General features: G+C 40.5%; 1 protein-coding gene across 3 annotated transcripts in view; it reads right to left on the reverse strand.

Moving 5' to 3' along the window:
• Positions 1–23,728, reverse strand: part of NMNAT2 (nicotinamide nucleotide adenylyltransferase 2) — a 164,940-nt gene that overhangs the window by 135,497 nt on the left and 5,715 nt on the right. The window contains exon 2 of one of the 3 annotated variants that reach the window (XM_053208761.1): positions 12,405–12,550. In XM_053208761.1, the coding sequence (XP_053064736.1) occupies positions 12,405–12,489 (85 nt within the window). In that variant the 5' untranslated portion in view covers positions 12,490–12,550. Of the gene's footprint in view, positions 1–12,404; positions 12,634–23,728 lie in introns of those variants that run through there. The other 2 variants (XM_053208762.1, XM_027074383.2) reach the window with 2 other exon arrangements.

Here is a 23,728-nt window from a genome sequence, read left to right on the forward strand (position 1 = left end):
GAGTGTTCTGTGATTTGTCCTATTGCCTGACTCTGTCATACTTGATTTCTGTTTCCCTGTATTTGCCGATTCCCCAATTCTTGTCTGATTTCTGATCACCTAGTTTACCTTTGAGAATTCTAAATATTCCTAACAGTTTAGGATTCTAAGTACTCCTAAAAGTTCAATCATTCAATTATTTGGTAAATATTTACAGAAACTTCCATGTGCCCAGAGCACTGTGCTAGGCACTTCAGGAGATACAGAACGCCATATGACCCTGGCAAGGGCCTAAATCAGATAGAGAACATGTAACATGGACAGAAATAGCTACACCCCACAACACAAGGTGCTAAGTGCTATAAGAGAGGTACAAACCAAGTGCTATCAGAGTTCACAGAGAGGTGAGATGCTGCAGAAAAACGAGATGTAACTCCAAGAGCAGGCTGCAAAAGCCTGATGCAACTGTTGTGCTAATCTTTTAAAATCCTCAAATACAAAGTATGTAAGATATTAGATTTAAAGAAGGAGGTAGCTGTGAATCAGGAAAAGGATGTTCTGGGAAAATACATCTAATGTTCAATGGCAGATAAATGCCCAACAGCAGCCAGAGGGGCTAATCAATGTCCAATGTAAACCGAAAACCAGAAAATCATCCCCATTGTGAACACGATCATTTACTCAGTCAGCTGGAAAAATTACAATTATGAAATTGAAACTGCATTTACTGCTTAAACAAGTCTTTTTGGTGATTTAGTTTAGACTGAAAATTGTTCATTAAAGAGTTCCTCTGGGTAATGGACTTCAACACACTTTATATTTTTGGAAACCTTTAGATTCACTCCCCATTCCAACCCCCAGAGGTAGGTTATATCAGGGATAGGCAAACGTCTGTAAATGGCCAGATAGTAAACAGGTTAGGCTTTATAATTCATAAGGTTTCTACCACAACTGCTCACATCTGCTGCTGAGTATGGCTGTATGCCAATAACATTTTATTTATAAATACTAAAATTTATATTTCATAAAATTCTCACGTGTCACAAAATATTCTCCTTTTCCTTTTTTTCCCCCAACCAGTTAAAAATATAAAAACCATTCTTGGCTTGGAAGCCACATTTGGCCAGCAAGCTATAGTTTGCTGACCCTGGGTTATATCAATCACTCTATTTACACATGAGAAAACAAAGGCTAAAGGAGACTAAGTATATTCCCTAATCAATACCAATTCAGTTTATTAATATCCATATATAGAGAAATAATGAAGCAATAGGAAAAACTAAGACATTTATCCCTTCTTTATCAACACTATTCACAGCATGGAAAAATCACATATTATCTATAAACTTTGATTCCCAGGGCATCACAAGTAAATTTAAACTGTGCTTAGCCAGATTGGTTCCTGGTAAGTGAAGCAATTATGGCTTAAATTTATATGTATAATATTTTGTTGTCTTCCTTAATTTATAATGGGTAGCAGTCTCTAACTTAACAACAACAAAAAACATTTGCCTACAGATCTCGTAGTTCATGTGACAAACCACACACTGCTAAATATTTATCAGCACATAAATATTTCAAAAGAAATATGAATAGTTATTGATGTATTTTAATCTCACTGCTGCATGGAATGAGTATTCTGCCTCTCTGTGGGTACCAAGATGAAGGGTTGGGAAATGTTGAAGAATAAAGCATTTCGAGCCCAGCCCCCCACTGGAATGTCACTTACTTGAGGATTTAAAATGATAGAACACTAAATTTCAAAGTCATGGAAACTCATAGTTTTATAGCAAGAGCATAAATATACTTCTTCAAGACCTCCTAAAAGGATGAGAGCTAAAAACAAGCATCAAAGAAAAGGATCTCTATGGTCTTTACTCTCCTGACAATTAAGCCTATGGAAAAGAGAGAAAACACGTGATCTAAAATGCTACCAAATTATGGACAAACTAGGGTGAATCAAGTTCACCAAATCTGAGAGTATTTGAACAATGAGGGGCCATCCTATTGATGTACAGAAGGCATACGTTTAGAACATAGGTGAGGACAACTTCCAATCAGGGAAGAGGTTGGTTGTTTGGGTGGGTTGTACCATAGCATTATTTTTCACTTAATGTATTTTTTTAGTAGATATGGCTTGTGTGATAGACAATCGTTCCATTTAGGAAAATAATAAACAAATAAAAAAAAATTTTTTTAAAGGAAAAGCCTTACTTCCTCCTTTCAAAGAGTAATACAGAAATAACTTAAAGATATTTAGATAAAATCACAGTGACAGGGACACTGACATTTGGGATGCAAGGCCTCACATCTGAAATGTATGCCCTTGCCCATCAACCTTCAGGGGCTCACTGACAGTGGTGGGTAAAGCCTGAATTCTTTGAAACTGCCCCCTCCCCTCTTCACTCAACCCTGTTTTCTGGCTATCTCATCTCCTGCCCTTCCTTGTCTCCACCCACACCCAGTTATCTAGCAAGCTCCTTGGAGATCCCTCAATGTGTCACGCTGTTACAGGCCTTTTACACATACCCCGATCTCAGCCCAGAATGCCATCCTACATTCTGTCCGCTGGGCAGCTCCTACTTTCAAGTTCACTTTCACTAATACCTGCTCTGATGGCCTTCACACCATGTCTTCTCCCTCTATGTTCCCACTCTACCTCTTTTATGGCACTTACGACTTGAAGTGCTATGTTTAGCTTGTCTCCTCCCAGGGGCATGGGGAAGAGTGCCTTTAACTGTCACGTCCTTGAGGCCTAGCATGGTGCCTGAGGCACCTTCATAACTCAATAAACCTTTGTTGAATCAACTACCACTGACTCCTCTCAAGGCTCTTTGCCCTTTCTGCCACAAAAAGAATACAGGCTTGAGGTGAGGGTGGTAAGTAATTATAACACTTCATTCATTCACTCCTTTGACAGACTTTTATTGAGCATCTACAATGTGTCAGGGACTCTTCTAGGAGCCTGAGACACATTAGTAAGCAGAGTGAACCAAGATCCCTGCCCATGAAAAGCTCACATTCTAGCTGGGGACATTAAATAATAAATGTGACAAGAAAGGAAATAACATGATTTGTTAAATGGTGATAAGAGGTAAGGGGAAAAGAGAGAATAAGGGGGACTGGGAGTGTGTGAGCTGCAATGATTTTAAATTATAATTTAAATTTTTATAATTTAAATGTAAATATTATTAAACTTATTATTTAAATTTTTATAATTTATAATTTTTATAATTTTAAAATAATTTTAAATTATATGATCAGAGGAATAGGATCTGCCAAGTAGACAATGAGAAAGTTACATTTGAGCAAAAACTTTGAGGGGCACCTGGGTGGCTCAGTTAGTTGAGCGCCTGACTTTGGCTCAGGTCATGATCTCACAGCTCTGTGGGTTTGAGCCCCACATTGGGCTCTGTGCTGATGGCTCAGAGCCTGGAGCCTGCTTCGGATTCTGTGTCTCCCTCTCTCTCTGCCCCTAATCAACTTGCATTCTGTCTCTATCTCTCTCAAAAATAAATAAACATTAAAAAAAAAAAAAACTTTGAGAAGGAGAGTGAATTAGACATAGGGATATGTGGGAGGAGCATATTACAGGCAGAGAGTACATTCAGTACAAAGACTGTAAGGTCGAAGCAAGGAGGTCATTATGGTTGGATAAGAACTAGATGCAAAAACCTGTGTTATGGCGGGGGGGGGGGGGGTGCGGTGAGGAGAAAGGTGGCAAATTGTGGAGACCTTGTAGGTCATTTTAATGACAGTGACCTTGAATGAGAAAGAGAGCCATGGGAGAATTTTGAGCAAAGGAGAAACATGATCTGACTTAGATCTGGTTTACATTTTGAAAGGATTGCTTTGGCTATTTTTGTTGAGGATTGAGTATTGGGGCCAAGGGTGAAAGCAGGGAGATCAGTTAAAAAGCTATTGAAATAATGCAGGTGAAGGAGACCAGTGGTTTCTACCAGGGTTGTAGATGTGGAAAAGTGGTTGGCCCTACTTGTATTTTGAAGACAGAGAGATCCAAAATCATTTGCAGACATGGATGTGGGGTGCAGAGAGATAGATCAAGAAAGTCCAAGGTTTTTGACCTAAGCAACTGGAACAAGAGCAAAACCATATGCATTTAGTCTTATCTGGGGGTTATGCTTCACTCACCCTCCTACTGTTTGGTAAATATGAAATGAGGTCAACATGTAGCAGCATGGCTACTGCTGTGGAGGTAACCTGATGCAGAAGAAAGTAGAAAAAAAGAGTGCTATTTAAGCTGCCACCACTTCCATGGGTTAGCCTCTTTGTCTTGCTCTTTTCTACTTCTTCCTCTTACCCCTTTATCTCCAGAATTACAAGAATGTTCATGAATGTCTCATTTGTTCTGAACTAAAGAGAATTGTGTGATAACTTTAATGGAAAACAGTTTAATGGTGGTAGAATTTAAAGAAGCTCAAAGAAGGTAGCTCCATTATTAAAATGATAATGTGGAAGATGATGATGCTAGTAGTGATTAAAACACTTGACTTTGTTGCAAAGTTCATAGTCATATATTGTACAGTACAAGAGATGGAGAGAGGATGCCAATGTTAGGAGGATGGCCTTGGTCATACCATATAACATCTTTTTGGGCTAAGATAATTCTGAGGCTACCTGCCAAACTGTATCCAAAAAAAGTATATTTGTTTCATGCAATTGAATGCTTATGATTTGAAAACCTCTGGCAATGGAAAACTTTCTTCCTTGTAAACTAATGCTGCATTTATATGGAACATATTCATAAATAAAGTTATGTAATTCTCTATAAAATAAATTGCTATATCCCAATTCTTAGGCTATTATATCAAGTTGTTAGGATTATTTTAAATGCCTTGCTTAACCAAAATTTTGTGAGTTGAATATTGTTTTAAAAAGGTGGTGTTGAAAAATTATTTAATGTATTCCTTTGGGTCCTTAGGATCTTTTTTTTTTTAATGTTTATTTATTTTTGAGAGAGAGACAGAGACAGAGTATGAGCTGGGGATGGGCAGAGAGAGAGAGGGAGACACAAAATCTGAAGCAGGCTCTAGGCTCCGAGCTATCAGCAACACGGGGCTCAAACTTAAGAAATGTGAGATCATGACCTGAGCTGAAGTGAGCCACCCAGGCACCCCCTCCTTAGGATCTTTTTGAGCAATTCAAGATGATTTGAAAACTTGTGGAAAATGAACAAGAACTCTACCAGAAAGTGTATATTTTATAGTATCATTAAATATTGATTAAACAATCACTGTATTCAGAACACTGTATCTGTGGCTGAAAGGACAATGATATTATAAAATTTGCACTTGAACCTTTTTTAAAGAAACTGTTTTTAAAAAGTTTTTTTTTTTAATTTTTAATGTTTATTTATTCTTGAGAGATAGAGACAGAGCACGAGCAGGGGAGGGGCAGAGAGAGAGGAAGACACAGAATCTGAAGCAGGCTCTAGGCTCTGAGCTGTCAGCACAGAACCCTATGCGGGGCTCAAACCCACAGACTGCGAGATCATGACCTGAGCTGAAGTAGGACACTTAACAGACTGATTTTATTTTTGAGTAATCTCTACACCCAATGTGGAGCTCAAATTTACAACCCTGAGATCAAGATCTGCATGCTCCACTGATTGAGTCAGCCAGGTACTCCTTAAGGAAACACTTTTAAAACTGGGCTTTCATTCTCTTTCCCAGTCATCCATATACTACTCTCACATCTATTGCCTATCAGTAGAAAAATAACAGAAATGCAGATAACCCATCTAGTTTTGCATTTTCCTCTCATGTCTGAGGATATCTCTGAAACAGAGGAGTCCAAACTTGAAGCTTAGCAGGTATGTTTCTTAGTTTGCCTCCACATTTCTGGGTTGTTCATTTGGCTTGGTCTAACATTAGAAATGTGTACAGAAATGTTTCTCTTGACATTCGTAACATTTTAAAGGATGTTTGTATCAAGTAATAATTTGTACTTTTTCCTAAAAGGCATAGAACCTCCAATTCTCATAGTTCTAAGCATATCTTAGAATAAAAGGCTTAGACATATAGAATAAAATTAAGTAAAACAAAAAGGGAAGAAAAGCTGAAAATGAATATTACTTCATTTCAAAATTGTTAGAACATCAACCATCTTGGTTTTATCTTATTCCTTGGTTTGGGGTGAATTCTAGATGGGATATTTGCCTTTCATAGTTAGCTTGTGTCCACATGAGGCTCAGTTAATGAATTCAGCTGGATAAAGTAAATCAAACCACCTCTTCTTGTGAACAAAAATGTCTAAATTTTCTTTTTCAGTCCTTATTCTCATGTCATGAACAGATACAGCTCCTGCCAGTGAAACAACCATGATTGATCCATGAGTTTCCATTGTGGACTTTTATCTCATCAGTGACTTAGAATGCCCAAATCTACTTGAATATACTATCACAGCCTTCATCACAGTGGTGGGCAAGTTCTAGAATGGTCTTTTGAACTGCATCGACTATTCCCAATTTTACAACCTCAAAATTAAAAAAGAATCAACTTTAGGACCTTGATTTTTTCCAATTTAATACTTTTAAAAAAGTCAACACACCCTTTTTTATCTTTTTATTTCCATAATGTTAACGAATTTCAATATCTTTCTCACATGAGGAACTTTGAATAACCCAACTAGAACCCACTGGGAGCTTTTATTTGAAGATTCAGATGTCCCAGCTAAAAGATATTTTGAATTTCAGTATTTCCTTCTTTTGCATCAGTGCTGGATTAGAATGCACATTTCCAAAATTTTAGAGTCAGTATGAATCTTCGCTTTCCCCATAAACCCTAAATGATCTCCTCTTCCAGTGTTCTTTATTCATGTACTTTGGACAGAAACCTGAGAGTTACCCTGGTCTACTTTGCCACCACCACCCATCAAGTCACCAAATAAGTATCCCTTTTACCCATCAAATGTTTTCAAATACACTTACTTTCCATCCCAGGTACCACTAACCAGAGTGAGGTGACCGTCTCTTACTTGAACTCTGTATTGTTGAAATAGGTGCCTAGCTGGTCACTACATTTCCATTCTTACCCTTACACTAATCTATTCAAAATTCAATTAAATCATAACCTCAAAGATACAATTATGACGTTCCTTTACTTTAAAAACCATGTGATATTCTTTCATTCCCTGGGATAAAATTGTAATTCCTTAACATGACTTAATAAGCTTTCATAATCGATTAGACTTCCATCTGTCTTTCCAGTATTACCTCTTACTCCCCTTCTCCTTGAGCCATCCTAAACTTTCCTTTGTTCTAATACGTCATGGCTTTCTGTCTTACCACCCCAGCCTTTGTGCATGGTTGATTCCTCTATCTGAACAAGATTTTATATACTCATTTATTTTGTATTTACTCAACAACTATGATGGAGCAAAGACTTGCTATTTGTAACTTTTATTAATTATACTATTATGGAGAGCCTACTCCATGCTAGGCACAAGGAAATCAATCCATAATGAAACCATGCATGGTTTGTGTTCTAATATTGCTTAAGGTCTCACATGGAAAGTAGTCATTAAACATAATGAGATGAGAGTTATGTCATGGAAAGTATAAAGTGATGTGGGATCAAATGTCAGGGTAACCATACTTAATTTAGAAGTCAGTGGAGGTTCCCCGAGGAGGTACCACTGAAGGTAAACTCTGAAGAATAAGTAGGTGTTAGTTGTGGTAACAGGAGAGTGGGGAGGAAGGAGGAGGTAAGAGAGTGGTGGAAAAAATGTTCCAGTGATAGAGTTACATGGAAAATACAGGGTACTAAGAAAAGAAACAGCCTTTCCTTGTTATAGTATAAGATATTGGGAACAGATATCTTTGTTGAATATATTCTGTTGGCTGCCTGTACTACCAAGGAAAATATTCACAAAGTTCCCATAACCCTTTGTTAATAACTAAATTTAGGTGACTTTCTTTTCATAGGTGCTGTTGCAACTGAAGGAATAAAGAGGCATCTTGAATGAGAAAGAGAATCTAGATATCAGAAAACTAGTTTTATCTTGACTTTTGCTTATAACCTCGACCAAATGACTTACACCTGTACCTCTGCTTTTTCATTTGTAAAAGGGAGATGATAATATTATCCAGTTTAACTTGCAGAGTAGAATCAAATAAGATAATGGTGCCAAAAGTAAAAAGCACCACTTTGTGCTTAATGGTCTTTTTTTTATAGCCATTTTGAGCATATTAAACAGTTTCTTGATTTCTGACAGTTATCTATATCAGTAGCAACTCAAATTCATTTTTCTTATGATTTCTAGTTATAGCAATAGGGACTTCTTTTCCAATTCTACAATAATTAAAAAGCCCTCTTCACTACCCTTGAAGAGGAACAGAATTGGATCATGTCTCTTTTCAAAAGACCCACTTGTTCAAAGTAAAAATATTACTATTTTCTATTCCAGTAGAAAAACTGGAAAATCTAGTTATTTTTCAATCATCAAAAACCAGAATTCACTTCTGCTCTAATTGTTTCAGTTCCTTTATTTTTTATGGCAAAACTTTTCTGATCAGTCCTTTCTTATTTTTCTACTTAAACTTATTATCTGATTTCCCAGGCATGAATATATCGACAAACACAGCAATATAAATGCAAAGAAATTATACTGAAATATAATCACTACATAATTAATAATTAAGATCTTAGGTGTTTTAAAAAAAACACCTTCAAGGGGTTCCACGTTGAGTGTCTGACTTGATTTCAGCTCAGGTCATGATCTCATGCTTTGTGAGATCAAGCCCCACATTAGGCTCTGCACTGAGAGCATGGAGCCTGCTTGGGATTCTCTCTCTCCACTTCTGTTTCTCTGTCCCTCCCCTGTTTGAGCTCCCTCTCTCTCAAAATAAATAAATCGACATAAAAAAAAAAAAGTTAAGAGGCACCTGGGTGGCTCAGTCGGTTAAGCATCTGACTCTTGATTTTTGGCTCAGGTCATGATCTCATGATTCCTGAGTTCAAACCACACATCAGGCTCTGTGCTTGATAGCATGGATCCTAATTGGGATTCTCTCTCTCCCTCTCTCTTTTGGCCATTCCCTGTCTCATGCTCTCTCTCTCTCTCTCAAAATAAATAAATAAACATTTTTTAAAAGTTAAAAAACACAAAAAACCCTTCCAGTGTCATGTTAGTTTCTTATGTAATAAGGCAGACTCATGAAGTAAAACATTGTTAGTTTATGAATTGATTTTTCCAAAAATTTACTTATCCCTGAAAACATTTTACTTATAATTAAGTATATAGGTGTCAACTATTTCTCTCACAAATATTAAATTTTTCTATATGTTTCTGTAGCCACAATTAGGAATACAACTTCCCATTCATCAAAATAAAAGGAAAAGCTCATTCTAAAATATTTTACAAATATTGAGAACTGTAAAAGTACTACTTTACAGAGATTAAGACTGAGCTTTCAGTTCTGAACATCACATCCCTTTTTGTTTAAAATCTTTCTCTTTTTTCTTTGGTAAACAATTAGATTTCAAAACATGGGAGCTCTAATAAAGATGTCTAATTTTAAAGTCCTGTTCAAATCTTAAAAAAAAATTCTATTACAGATTTCAGACACCTTAAAGAAAGTTTGACAATTTTATTGCATTAATTATTTCTGTAATGTGTGGAGAAGATTTTAAAAGCTATTTGAAAGAAGAAAATAGTTCATGGATAACTGGTTTCTTTAGAGATGGTGGGAAGCTCTCAAAATGCATATTTAGGAATCCCATTTAGTTGATGTCTAACTTAATTCTAATCTCTGTTAGTATATGTTTGAAGGAAATAGACTTCATGGAATTATGCAGTCAGATCAGTGAGCACTTGTTCCTGCATTTGGTACAGTGCAAAGGTCTCTGCAAGAGGAATTAAGAATGTGGGGTTCAAGTCTCAACTCAGCCACCTGCTCTCCATATCACTTAAGCCACTTAAGAAAGTCACTTCCCCTCTGAACATCAGTTTCTTATTCATAAAATGGAGATCATGATGCCTTTCTGGTAACTTTGTTATTAGGAATAAGTGATATCACATACATACAGAAAGAAATCACAAAATTTTTCATGAGCTCAAAGATTCCCATGAGAGAGTCCAGAAAGAATAGTTTAATATGTATTTTGTGTTCTTGTTCTTGTTTCCTTTCATATGTATATGTGCTAAATCCTCCATTAGGTTATAAGCTCCTTATAGCCACAGTGAGCATACCATATCCTCTTTCCATGTTGCTCTTCAGATTATGCATAACTAATGGACACTCATAAGGCTTTGTTGACAGATATTCTCTCTCTTATCCCTCAGTTCCAATATCAAGCAAATAGTTACCCCTGTCAGAAAGTCTCCTTTCACCTATTCTATGTCTAAACCTCTTTGCTGTAATCCATGCCTATTTCCACATATTCTATCCTCTAAACTCATGGAGAATTGGCAGGTCAGCATGGACTTAACAAAAGCCTTTATCACTGTTACCAAACTCTTTTCAGCTGCAAGACGGAATACTAGGTTCTCAAGTTAAATCGACTCATCCTAAAACCCAAAACAAGTGGAATTAACTACTTTAACCCCAGGAAAAAAGGCAGAGTACTGGCTGGCTCACTAAAGATTTCTAGAGCCAAGGAATTCTATAGGAAAGCACAACCAAGCCCGCCTGGGCAACTGAGAGGAACAAAGTACAGTGGCATAAAATGGCTAGAGGAAATATGGACAGAGAAGAAAGGCAGGACAGAGATAAAAGCACCAGCGAACTTACAGTGTTCCCAGGGCACCGATATTCCCTTAGAAGAACGAGGAGATGCTCTGGTCTATTCTGATGCTTAAACAAAAGTCTTTACTTAACAAGTAAGTTAGCATTAGCTCCTAATAAAACACTTTTAAAAGCTGAAGGGATGGTGAGGAAGGGATGGCTATCTCCCAGTCTCCCTCCTTGGATCCTATCAATGTACATACCTGGTCTCCCCTCAGCTCATAGTCTTTCTATATTCTTTTCATGAGGTTTTAAATAATTGGGCCCAGTTCAACGCACCTTTTAGGTTTAAGAGCAGAGTATTTTTAACCAAAGCCACCTCGCCCATTCTTTACCAATATGATGTGACTTTCATTAAACAGCCCGACGAGGGCTCGCGCAATCCTCCGACTCGCGTAAACACGTGTGCCCGAAGCCAGCTCCCGCTCGCCCTGCGCTTCAGCACTGCCGCCTCTGGATAGCGCCTTGCTGGCAGGCTGGCTCGGGCCTCCCACCCGTCTCTCATCCATCTCCAGCCCACTCTCTCCCCTCTTCTCGTTTACTTCAGTGCCAGAGAAAAAGCACCTCCAACTTCTAACCTCTACTCTATGCCTGCTTTTAAAGTGACCTCCGCGTCCCTCCCTCAGGGTCTAAATGCGCACGTCCCCGCGCCGTTGGGTCCTACCGGAGCAGCAGCGAAGCCGCGTCCACCAGTGGCCCGAGATCTCCAACAGGCACTGACTACATTTCCCTTGCCCCTGCTGAATCCCAAAGCAGCAGCCAGGAGCCCCTGCTCGCTCCCGTTCTCTCCACGCCCCAAAACGTCCAAGAAACAAACGCGCAACGATGCGCGCTCCCCCCGCCCCAACTCGCGCGCGCACACACACTCACACTCATACACACACTCGCACGCCGCAAGCCTTCCGGATGCCATCGCCGCCCTGGGCAGAGCCTCAGCCAACTTGGGCCCGGATCCATCAACACCCGCTGCCTCGAAAAGGGCTGCCCGCAGCGGCCGCCCCGCCCCCTCCCCTTCCTAGGCAGTGGGTCCCGGCAGCCAAGCCCTGGCTGGCGAGCCCCCACCCCTTTCACTCAGCCATCCACCTCGCGCGGGCAATATACGGTCCACAACCCTCACACATTCGCCCCTGGGCCGCCCTGAACCATTAGCCAAACCCTAAATTAATCTCCCTGAAGCCCCAGCCCTGCTAATGGTGTGTTGTGTGTCAGTGTGTTTGTGTCTCCAAGGCATGTACATCATTTAACTCCTGCGAGCTTTCCATCCATCCTAAACAAACAGCACGTTATCTCCAACCCCCTCCTTCCTTCTCCGCGTCCCAATCTCTGCCCCCACCCCGATCCTCACCCGCCAAGTGACCAAACTACCACACCACCGCACCCCAGTTCTGGAACCTCGATCTCCCACCGGGTCTAAACCCAGTCACCTCCGGCCCCTCCCCTCCCCCACCCCTTTGGCCCCCAGCGTGCCGGGTCTGGCCCGAGCAAGTGATGCCTGGGAAGCGCAGTCTACGTCCCTTCCCAGGAGCCCGAAATAGAGGGGCTGACCTCCCACCAGAGGGATCAGCCGGTGTATCCCGCCGAGGGGCACACGCCTTACTGTTGGGTCGCCCTGGAAAACACAGGTGCCGGGGAAGGAGAGAGGCGGAAGCAGCCTCCGGGGGTGGGTGGGAGGACTCACCGAACATCTGAATGTGCCCTTTGGTGATGGGATTGAAGCTGCCGCAGGCAAGCAAGATAACGTGGGTCTTGGTGGTCTCCGTCATCTTGCGGGTGGGTCCCTCGCGCTGGTCCAGGGGTCGCCTCTTTTTTTGTGTCTCGATATGTCTGCAGAGGGAGAAAGGAAGGCGAGGCTCCGGCGGTGGATGCTGTGGACTCCAAGGAGCCGCTCCAGACGCAAACCGCGTCACTCCCCGCCTCCCCTTAACGCTTGCAGCTCCGGCCAGATCCGAAGCTGCTTTTGTATTGCTCTGCTCCGTCCTTCTCTTTTCTTTTTGTGTTGTCCTTTTCCAGGTCTCTGGTCCTGGTCTCCCGCCCCTCCCTTTACTCGCCCCCACCCACCTCACTCCATCACGCTCTTCCCTAGTGTTTCTGCAGGTAAGACGTGGTACCCACGCCCAGAACCATGAATACTCACAGCATGGTGAGTATTCTTTCTCTTACCTCCTTCTGACTTTTCCTCCCACACGCTAACATTTTTCTGTCCACATCTACTTTCTCTAACATTTCCAACTCCAAAAGTGTTTGATCTTAAGAATTGGGATTTTTTTTCTTCCTCAATTTTTTAAGTGAGAAATGATAATTGTTCATGTCAGGAATACTGATTTTTCCCCTTATCTGATGATTTTGAACTGTTGAACTGAATCTGAAATCCTGAATCCTTCCCCTAGAATGATGGACTTTGGGGGGGGGGGGGGTTGAAGCAATGCTGAAAACATGGATGGGCAGAGTGACTAAAGTTGTATTAGAAAACTACTGTGATCTTACATAAGTCACCAAAGTTGAGACAAAGATTTACCCATCCAACAAGTGTTTCTTGAGTGCTCACTATGTTTGGGGCGCTGTTATAAACCCTACTGGAGGGAGATAGACAATACACAGAAGAGGAAAATTTTTTTTCATGTTTATTTGTTTTTGAGAGACAGACAGCATGAGTGGGGGAGGGGCAGAGAGAGAGAGAGAGAGAGAGAGAGAGAGAGGGAATCTGAAACAGGCTCCAGGTTCTGAGCTGTCAGCACAGAGCCTGACACAGGGCTCAAACTCTGAACAACAACATCATGACCTGAACCGAAGTCGTGTGCTTAACTGCCTGAGCCACCCAGGCACCCCAGGAGGAAAATATTAAATGCCAATTGTGCAATGCACAATAAGTGAATGCCATTCACTCTGACAAAACAAAAGGTGAATGGAAGAGTGGGGACCACTTCAAATCCAGGAGTCAGGAAAGGCCTCCCTGGGCAGGTGAAATTTAAACTGCAGCCTAAAGGACAAGTACCTGTTAGTATATTTTGGGACAAAGAAAGGTCTTTTTGTGCTCATAGATGTGAAAGAAGGCCAGTGTGACTAGAGTTCATGAATAAGGGGAAAATGCTAGGAGACAAGATTGGACTGTTGATCAGGACGGAATCGAATGGGACTTCAGGGCTAGGATAGGGTTGGGATGCTTTTCTAAGTGGAATAACTTAGGAATGAGAAAAGGAAACCACTGAAACTTTAAGCACAGGAGTGATGAGTAATTTATATTTTTATAAGATCACTCTGGCTGGCAGTTGAAAAGTAGGAGGGCAAGGCCAGCATTTAGGAAATTCTGCTGGTGGCCTCGGCTAAGTAGAGTTGTCCTTGGACTAGGATTTATAAAGGTGAAGTTGGTGAGAAGCAGATGGTCTCACAACAACAAGTTTTGTTGATAGTTTATGGTCTTTGCATATGGATTGGATGTGTGGGATGAGGAAAAGAGAAATCTAAGAAAATGTCTAGAAATTTGGGGTAAGCAAAGGAGTGGGCTGAGATTGAGAAAGTGGGGAAAGAAACTTTGGGGGATAACTAAGTGTTCCATTGTGATACAATAGATAGACCTAATAATTCTTATTTTTTAATGGCCTTTTAAAAAGTTGAGGTATAATTGACATACTACATTGTATTAATTTTAGATGTCCATAATAATTCTGAATTTAGAGTTCCACAAGTACAAATATTTACCTTTCCTAGGCTTCTAGATTTCTTGAATAAATTGCTACCCTATATTACTGGTTGATCGTTGTTTCTTATCCAAGATCACATAAATATTTGTGCAGTAAATATTTGCTAAATTATGCTGAATTGCAAATCAACCCTAATGTGCACAAAATTTCTAGTTCAGATACAAAAGTCCTACAAGTTGATGTACATTTATAATGGGGTTAGTATCTTTCCTGGCATGGGATGCAGATTAGTGGAGTAGAAAGAACAAGAGATATTGAAGGGAAGCTGACTTGGGTATGAAACTCTGACACTAGCTGGGCAATTAGCATAATTATAGTTAAGCTATAAATATTTATGGAGTGTCTGCCCTGTGCCAGGCACTTGTTTTAGGGACTGTGAACAAAACAAAGTCCCTACTTTAATAGAGCTCACATTCTAGAGGGGAAAACACACCATAAAAAAAAAAAAAGAATAAATATAATGGCAATAGATACAATGAAGAATAAAGCAGGGTAAGAAGAAAAGGAAAGGAAAATCCTCCTTTCTATGAGGCGGTCAGGGACGCATCTCTGTTAAGATGGTATTTGAGCAGGGATGTGAAGCAAGTGAAGGAATATGTCATTTGGAGAAGAATATACCCGGCAGAATAGCAAATACAAAGACCCTGAAGGAGCAGGAATGGTTGGGATTGTTCAGCAAGCATGCCTATATTGCTTAAGAAAAGAAAGAAAGTGAAAAGTAGTAGGAGACACATCAGAAAAATAGAACAGACATATAGATAGGGCCTCATAGCTATGGTTAGGGCTTTGATTTTTTCAGAGATAGGAAGTCACTGGAGGGTTTTGAGTAGGGAAGTGACATGAGCTTACACTGGAAAAGTATCAGCTTGGCAGGAGATACAAATTCTGGAGTCATCGGTATAGCTTAATATTTAAAACCATAGGATTAAATGAGGTCATCTAGGGAGTAACAGATATCTAAATGAGAAAAGAGTCCATCAGCTTCAGCCCTGGGGCACACCAAATTAATAGTAGCTAACATCCCTTGAGTATCACTAAGAAGCCCAGGCACCATAAGCTGGTTACAGATGTTAATTCATTTGACACTCAAAGTAACTCTGATTGTGAGTTCATATAAGTCTAATAAGTTCATGTAATTTACCCCATTTTAAAGATGAGCATAAGGGAGAACAGAGAAATGAAACAACTCTTCCAAGTTCAGACAACGAGTATGTATGCAGCCAGAGTCCAACTCTAGTAGTTTTTGATTGAAGGCCCTGCTCTTGATCCAATGCTACTATCTCATCGTGTTTCACTGCTACCCTATACTAACCACATTCCTAAAAATGAGAATAACGATACCAAGCCACTGAGATTTGAGGATTCCTGGTAATGGATGTAGACTACGTAGCATATAGTAGATGATCAATAAGTGATACCTATTTAATAAATGAGAGAGTGGGACTTCTTAGCAGAGATTTGAAGAACAGATTGAGAAGTGCTCTACCACGTCTTTAGGTTTTCCCTTCTTTATCCAGGAGAAATGAAAAAGTAGACAACAAAATTCTGTGTTAGCCTGCTGGAATGACTAGACACTCAATGCTACAAGTTGATTTTATTAATTTTATTTTTTTAATTTCATGCTTTTTTTTTTTAAAGTTCATTTATTTATTTTTGGAAGAGAGAGAGAGCATGAGCAGGGGAGGGGCACAGAGAGAGGGAGAGAGAATCCCAGGCAGGCTCTGCAGTGTCAGCATGGAGCCCAATGTGGGCCTTGAATTCATGAACTGTAAGATCATAACCTGAACCCAAGCCAAGAGTCAGATGCTTAATCAACCGAGCCACCCAGGTGCCCCTACAGGTTAATTTTAGTAAAAAGAAAGAAAACATATCCAACTCAGAATCTCCACACATAATAGTGGTCAGTAAATATTTACTGATGAATTAAGATAAAAAAATCTTTTCACCAGCCCAGTGCCCAGAGAGTAACAATGAAACAGGAGTGTGTCAATACAATGCAATAAATGTTTTCAATTTTGTAGGTTATGTCTTAATAGTTTAAATGCTATAGATTAGTTTAAATGCTATCGATTAGATTAATTGGTTATGATTTTTTTTAACATTTATTATTGAGAGAGACACACAGAGCATGAGCAGGGGAGGGGTACAGAGAGGGGGAGACACAGAATCTGAAGTAGGCTCCAGGCTCTGAGCTGTCAGCACAGAGCCCGATGCTAGGCTTAAACTCACAAACTGCGAGATCATGACCTGAGCTGAAGTTGGTCGCTTAACCAACTGAGCCACCCAGGCGCTCCTAATTGGTTGTGATTCTAATTGTCTCTTGTCATTTTCCTTATGCTTATATCTAACTTCTGCATCCCCAAAGAAGGCTCTGGAATTGGAATACAAAAACATGGATAGGGGTACCTGGGTGGCTCCATCAGTACAGCATGAGACCCTTGATCTCAGGGTAGTGAGTTTGAGCCCCAGGTTGGGCATGGAGTCTACTTAAAAATAAATAAATAAGTAAAAATTTAAAAATAAAAAAAATAAATTAAAACATGGAGAGCAAATCCTGGTTCTGCCATTTGTTAATTGTTTGGCTTTGGGCGAGTCATTTATTGCTGACTTTATTTTGTCAACTGGAAATACTATAAAACATGCCATGTGTACTTTACAGGGGTGCAATATGGATCAAATAACACCATGTGTGACTTACTGACTTTTTAAAAAGCATACTGTCATCTTTAGGTCATACTCTATAGTTGTTCCATACAAAACACCTATCGTTTTTTCAGTGTTTAGTTGTTTCTATGGGTGGCTTTGTCAAGGAGGTTTCTGAAAGTTCTGATCACAGAGGGTAATAGCTTTGGAAATGTGCCAATAGTGTATATATTAACCAATAAAAACAAATAGCCAAAAACATACTAACAATGAATTTATTTTCAGGGAAGATTCCAAGGCTGGTTTATAAGATATAGAAATGGGAATGTCAACTCTTGCATAATACATGTACCTTAATATATGTAGTGATCTATTCTCAGGAGTGCTTATTTTAACTTAGGTAATACAATTTGGTCCAATATTTCAACTTTCCAACAGCTGGGTAATTGTTTTAGGCTGAAAAGGAACCAGAGTCATTCTCCTACAACCTAAATCTTGCAATCTGCTATAGCCAGTTCAGTTTCCAAATAGGTCAAGATAGACATTCCAATCCAGAACTCTCCTTGCTGAAAATATCTGTTCTGATGGGTAGGCATAAGTGTGTATTGGGTCTGATTTGAAATGTACACATGTAAAGTTTAGCAAAGTGGGTATGCATGCTCCCTTCTCTCCCTATTCACCTAGTCCAGACTAATCATCCATTTACATCATATTCCATGTTTATGAATGGTTCCAAGGTAGTATTAGGGGTCATCCTTTATAGGAAGAGCAAAAAGGCACACACATAGATGTGACTTCTGCTTTTTTTTTTTTAAAGTTTTTAATTTATTATTTATTTTTGAGAAAGAGAGAGTGTGAGCAAGGGAAGGTCAGGGAGAGAGGGAGAATCCCAAGCAGGCTCCGTGCTGCCAGCATAAAGCCCGACGTGGGGCTTGAACCCATGAAACTGTGAGATCATGACCTGAGCCAAAATCAAGAGTCAGATGCTCAACCTACTGAGCCACCCAGGCACTCCTAGATGTGAATTCTTTAGTTCTTGACATAAAGTCAGAGAGTGAATATCTTATATTTTCCCTGTAAAAGTATTGTTCTGAGAGAACCATGACTCTTTGGGATGCTCTACATTCCTCTGTGTTTGTATAATTCTCTCTCCTTTGTTTTCTCCACTTTTCTTCAAGATAAATATCTTCAGGAATACAGCTAAAATGGCTGTCATTACCCTCCCCATCTTCTCCGCAAGCATTTTTACATCTGTGAGGTGAAAAATGCCCCTAGATCAAAATTCTCCTTCCTCTAGCTCTAAATCCCCAAAACCTCACTCAGACTTATAATTTCTCTAATCATTCAAATGATATTTCACAAATGAAAAATGTTTCCAAAATTAAAAAAAAATTTTTTAACGTTTATTCATTTTTGAGAGAGAGACAGAGACAGAGTGCAAACAGGGGAGGGGCAGAGAGAGGAGACACAGAATCTGAAGCAGTTTCCAGGCTCCAAGCTGTCAGTACAGAGCCTGATGTGGGGCTCGAACTCACGGAGCGCGAGATCAGAGCCGAAGTCGGATGCTTAACCTACTGAGCCACCCAGGTGCCCCAAATTTTCCCAAATTTAAAGCCTGGTTGTCAATTACAAACATGGCCATTCTGCTGGTGCCACAGGCAAAAGGGAAAAAGTACACAGGTTTTTATAACCAATAAGCATTGTATATCATTAAAGATAAATTTCCTCAGCTAGCTCAGATATTTGCTAATTTATTCACCATGGCTTCTTTCAGATGGTGGGGAGAGGAGAGTATAAATCACTATTTTCATCCTGAGACTGAGAATCTCACAACTTTTAAAGTTTTCCCAAGAGCAGAAGTGGGAGATAGAAAAAATCAGTTGTAGCAGACTTAGAAGTATAATTACAAAGTCTAGTATTCCCTGAAATGACATCTGAGAATATCTCTGCCTCTCCTTTATGCCGCCCAAATGGAAAACATTTGGCTCAAGGGAGTGCTAAATAAAAGATAGGCAACTTAAACTACAAAATATGCTTTCCCATGATGCCACTACCTCAAAATTTGGTTAAGTCAGATCTAACCTAGAATTTCAATCCCATGATCCCCCAAACCTATGAGATCTAGAAAACAACAGTGGCACAGCTGAGCTATTCTCACAACTTGCCAGCACTAATTAAACTGACTTCAGAAGAATAGAGACATAAGAAAAATTTGTACCACTTGGACCTGTTAGTTTGAATCTTCACCACCTATATTCCTTTTGTTGGTGAAGTTGAGGAGGCTCAAGGTTGGTCTGGTACATTTTTAGATTTTATAAATTGCTTGCTTTTCTCAGGACTATTTCAGAAATCCATAACAGAAACCCTATTTAAACTAGCTTAAGACAAAGAGATTTTATTGATCTATGTGAGTAGGAAATTACTTTACAGTTGTTTATGAGATGGTCAGCCAAGTAGGGTATTAGAGGAGACACAGGGGCTGCCTGGGTGGCTTAGTCTGTTGAGCATCCGACTTTGACTCAGGTCATGATCTTGTGGTCCGCAAGTTCGAGCCCTGCATTGGGCTCTGTGCTGACAGGTCAGAGCCTGGAGCCTGCTTCAGATTATGTGTCTCCCTCTCTCTCTGCCCCTTTCCCTGCTTGCACTCTGTCTCTGTCTCTCTCTCAAAAATAAACAAATGTTAAAAAAAAAAGTGTTAATAAATAAATAAGAGGAGACACAGGAGAGGCCCAGGAAAACAAAGTTTAATATTCTCACAGGTTCTAGAGACAAGAGACAGAGACTTGTCATGCAAGGGCCACAGGGAAAAACACTAGGATAGTCAGGAGGTGGAAGAGAGGAATGAGGTGAAAGCTTAGGCCATGGACCTTTACTTCCATAGAAAAGGCAAAGCAGAGCAGAGGAAGCAGTTCAGGATAGGCTAATTTGAATAATTTGGGAGGGCTTTGGGCTGCAGGGGTGGTACCTAGTTGCCTGGTGCCTGGCCCTAGGATGATAAAGACAGAGAATCTTGCCTCCTGGAGTTCATGAGCCTGGTAGAGAAGGTCTGGCTCTGGAGTAGTTTGCATATCAAAGTTTGCAAAGTAGTTTGCATATACTCTTTGTTGGGCCCTTTCCTATCTCTAAGAATTGACTACCTCTGGGACAGACAGCCTCTCCCCAGAAAGAGAAGAGTTGTTGTTGTTTTTGTTGTTGTTTAAAGATACCAAAACATCACAATATATCATAGATATAACAAAAACCTAAAGGGTAGATCTAGCTTTAGGCAAAGCTGTATTCAGTAGTTCAAATAATATCATCAAGACCCCATTTCTGTCTCTTACCATCTCTCAATCTACTTTCCTTTGTGATTGCTTTATTTTCAGATGGGTGCTCTCCCCATCAAAGCAAGGTAGCTGCTGGCAGCCTCAAATTACATTGTGTTTTTTTTTTAAGTTTATTTAATTATGTTTAGAAAGACAGAGACAGAGTGAGGGGTAGAGAGTGCGGGAGAGAGAGAATTTGTGGGGCTCAAACTCTCGAAACTGTGAGATCATGACCTGAGCCCAAACCAAGAGTTGGACATTTAACCAATTGAGCCACCCAGGCACCCCATCAAGACATTGTCTTACAGATCATAATCACCTTGAAAGAGGGCACATCCTTCCCAGGAATGCCAGTAAACTCTTAAGGAAGATTCTCATTATCCTGCATTCATCTTGTGCCCATCCCTGGTCAATTACTGTGATTAAAAAGAGAAGTATTCTAATTGGCCAAACATGGGTCATTTACCCATACTGGGCTTGGAAAGGGAAGGAAAACAGGAAGGAGGCCAACTCTATCCACACTACTTGGCTGGGCAGGATTGTTATAGAGCACAGTAGACAAACTTGGCAAAATTATGCCCCCAACATTGCTATAAGAAGAAAATATATATTATAGATATCAAGTTCAACAATCTGATTGAAGCCAGGAACGTCTTGTTAATATTTAGAACTCCAATTTCTTGTAGAGGGTAGGCTGAGATTGTTTTTATTCCTATTCTGAGTTACATGTTTTTAAGAAATAGACTGGCCCAAATAAATCCCAACAGGTGATGGTAATGCCTGCAACTACACGATCTGTGCACTTTTGCTTTCCCTCTTTCCACAGGCTCTCTTTTAGGTCATCACAGTGTTGTGTACTCCATAAAGCGTAAAGTCACTCCTTTGAGATTATCATCAGATGGAAGTAGGCATCCATGCTCAAAGCCCTGTATGTACACTCCTGAACTTTTTGGCCCTAGAAAGTCAGAAATGACATTTCTCAGGCTCCTTTGCAACTAGATTTCTGGATACTAATTAAATCTACCAGGGCAATGCCCTTGTCTGAGGTTTGGAAGGCAGAAGTGAGGCTAAGGCCATCTTGCTACTGCTCTTGCTGCTAAGCAACACTGTTGACATCCGAAGCCGGAACCCGTATTCCAGTAGTCCCCAGATCTTAGTCACTGAAGTCGTGGGCGTGGAGAGGTGGTTTGGCAGCTGATCTCTGGACTACAGCTGTTGTGATGTGCCCTTACAATCTAGACCCCAGTGGGGGCCCCTAACTTCCTTTTGTTTAGCTCTTCCAGTGAATTTCATAAGCCCTTAATTCCTTGTTTTTAATCCCTTTCTGCTTAAAATACCTACAATTGTTTCTGTTTCCTGAGTTGAAATCTGACACACCCCCTTAAATGCTGTATCTAGCTGTACCCTCTTTTTGTGCGGGCAAGAGAAAATTATATGTAAATGCAGTTATTTGGGAAATGTAAATACGCAATGAAAAAGAAACTGATTGACAGGAGTTAGAATAATGGGTGAAAGAATTATAGGTTTTGTGCATACGTGTTTCATGAGCAGGGGAAGGGAGAATGTGGGAAGGATGAATCAAGCAGAATGATGGGTAATGACTGGGAAAAGAGAAAGATGCACAGGGGACCCCAGGGTTCTACAAGGGAATGAGCACAGTTGTGATTAATACATTTTTTATTATTAAGAACTTGACCCAAAAATTACTTACATGTGTGGAACCATTTAGCATACACAGTGATTTCACATATGTTATTCTATTGGATCCTTACAAGGAATGATTCTGTGAGCTAAGCATTTGCAGGCCCTTTTCTGAATTTTTGATACGAGGAAAGAAAACAAGGTTCAGGAAGTTTAAGTGCCTTCCTCAAGGTTGTAACCAGTAAGTGTCCAGATCAGAACCTCCAGGCTGCTGGCTACAGAAATTAGTTTAGCTTAAGAATGAGGGAGATTTGGGGCACCTGGGTGGCTCAGCTGGTTAAACATCTGACTTGGGCTCAGGTCATGATCTCATGGTTTATGGGTTTAAGCCCTGTGTCAGGCTCTATGCAAACAACACAGAGCCTACTTGGAATTCTCTTGCTCTCTCTCTCTCTCTGCCTCTCCCCAACTCACTCACACACTCTCTCTCTCTCAAAATAGATAAACTTAGGGGGCACCTGGTGGCTCAGTCAGTTGGGTGTCTGACTTCAGCTCAGGTCATGACCTCACAGTCTGAGAGTTTGAGCCCCGCATCGAGCTCCATGCTGACAGCTCAGAGCCGGGAGTCTGCTCCCTCTCCCTCTACCCCTCCCCCACTCACACTCTGTCTCTCTCCCTCTTAAAAATAAATAAACATTAAAAAAATTGTTTTAATTAAAAAAACTTTAAAAAAAAGAATGAGGGGGATTTGAGGATTTCAGGCCATCGAGAAGAATAGACAACGCTATTTTTAAATCTGAACACAAAGGCTATAGAGCCTAGTCATAAAAATTCTTGCCTTTCTCGAGATCAGAGGGTGCCTCTTTCTTGTTTCTCAGCTACAGTCTTCTGAGCGGTGGAGTGTGTGCAGCCTGGCAGTGGGACTGAGGAGCAGAGTGGATTCAGTCTCTATACTGGGTAAATCTGGCATTCTGTGGATAGTCTTGGCCTGATGCTCCCATATTGTAGTAAAGTTATTCTTGCACTTAAAAGTCTGGCTGAGTTGTTATGACTCATCATGGAAAAAGGCACTGGGGTGAAGTGATAGACTAAGTTTTGGTTCTAAAGGTAACATTTAAGACAGAACACCCTTTGAGCACTCCTGTTGTGACTTATGGTGACTGAGACACAGAGGGCCCCTGATGTTTGTGTCCACCTCTGCTGTAACACTTACTATCACATGGGTCAATCCTACTTTAAGGTGCAGATAAGCAAGGGGTCTTGCTTGGGAGATAGAGAGAGCTATCTCCACCAGGGCAGTGTGATTCTCAAACAGCTGTTCAGAAATGGCAGGGGAGAGGGAAGGATGAATAAGCTGTCATCCAGAGGAACCAAAAGGAGCTGGCTCCATGATTTATTTCTTCTGCCTGGAGGACACTTTATTATCTGGTGAAAGGAAGATAGTTCTCTGATCCTGGGACGACTGGCACCCGATAAACATGGATGTGTCTGGCCCTGACTTTGGAATTGTGGGGGAGAGGAAACACTGTCTTAGGGGCACCAGAGAGCTTCCCCCACTTTGGCCAGGTCTAGTGGCATTTGCCCTAGACTAGCCCTGTCTCAGTAAATGCAAACAATAGTCTCTTTAGGGTTAGCAGGGCCTCCAGCTGCCCTGGGAAAAGAGAAAATGAAAGGAAGGGAGGATCTCACCTCACTTGCAATTGTCTGTCAGAGAG

This window comes from Acinonyx jubatus, chromosome E4, assembly GCF_027475565.1.
Source record: "Acinonyx jubatus isolate Ajub_Pintada_27869175 chromosome E4, VMU_Ajub_asm_v1.0, whole genome shotgun sequence".
Taxonomy (NCBI): domain Eukaryota; kingdom Metazoa; phylum Chordata; class Mammalia; order Carnivora; family Felidae; genus Acinonyx; species Acinonyx jubatus.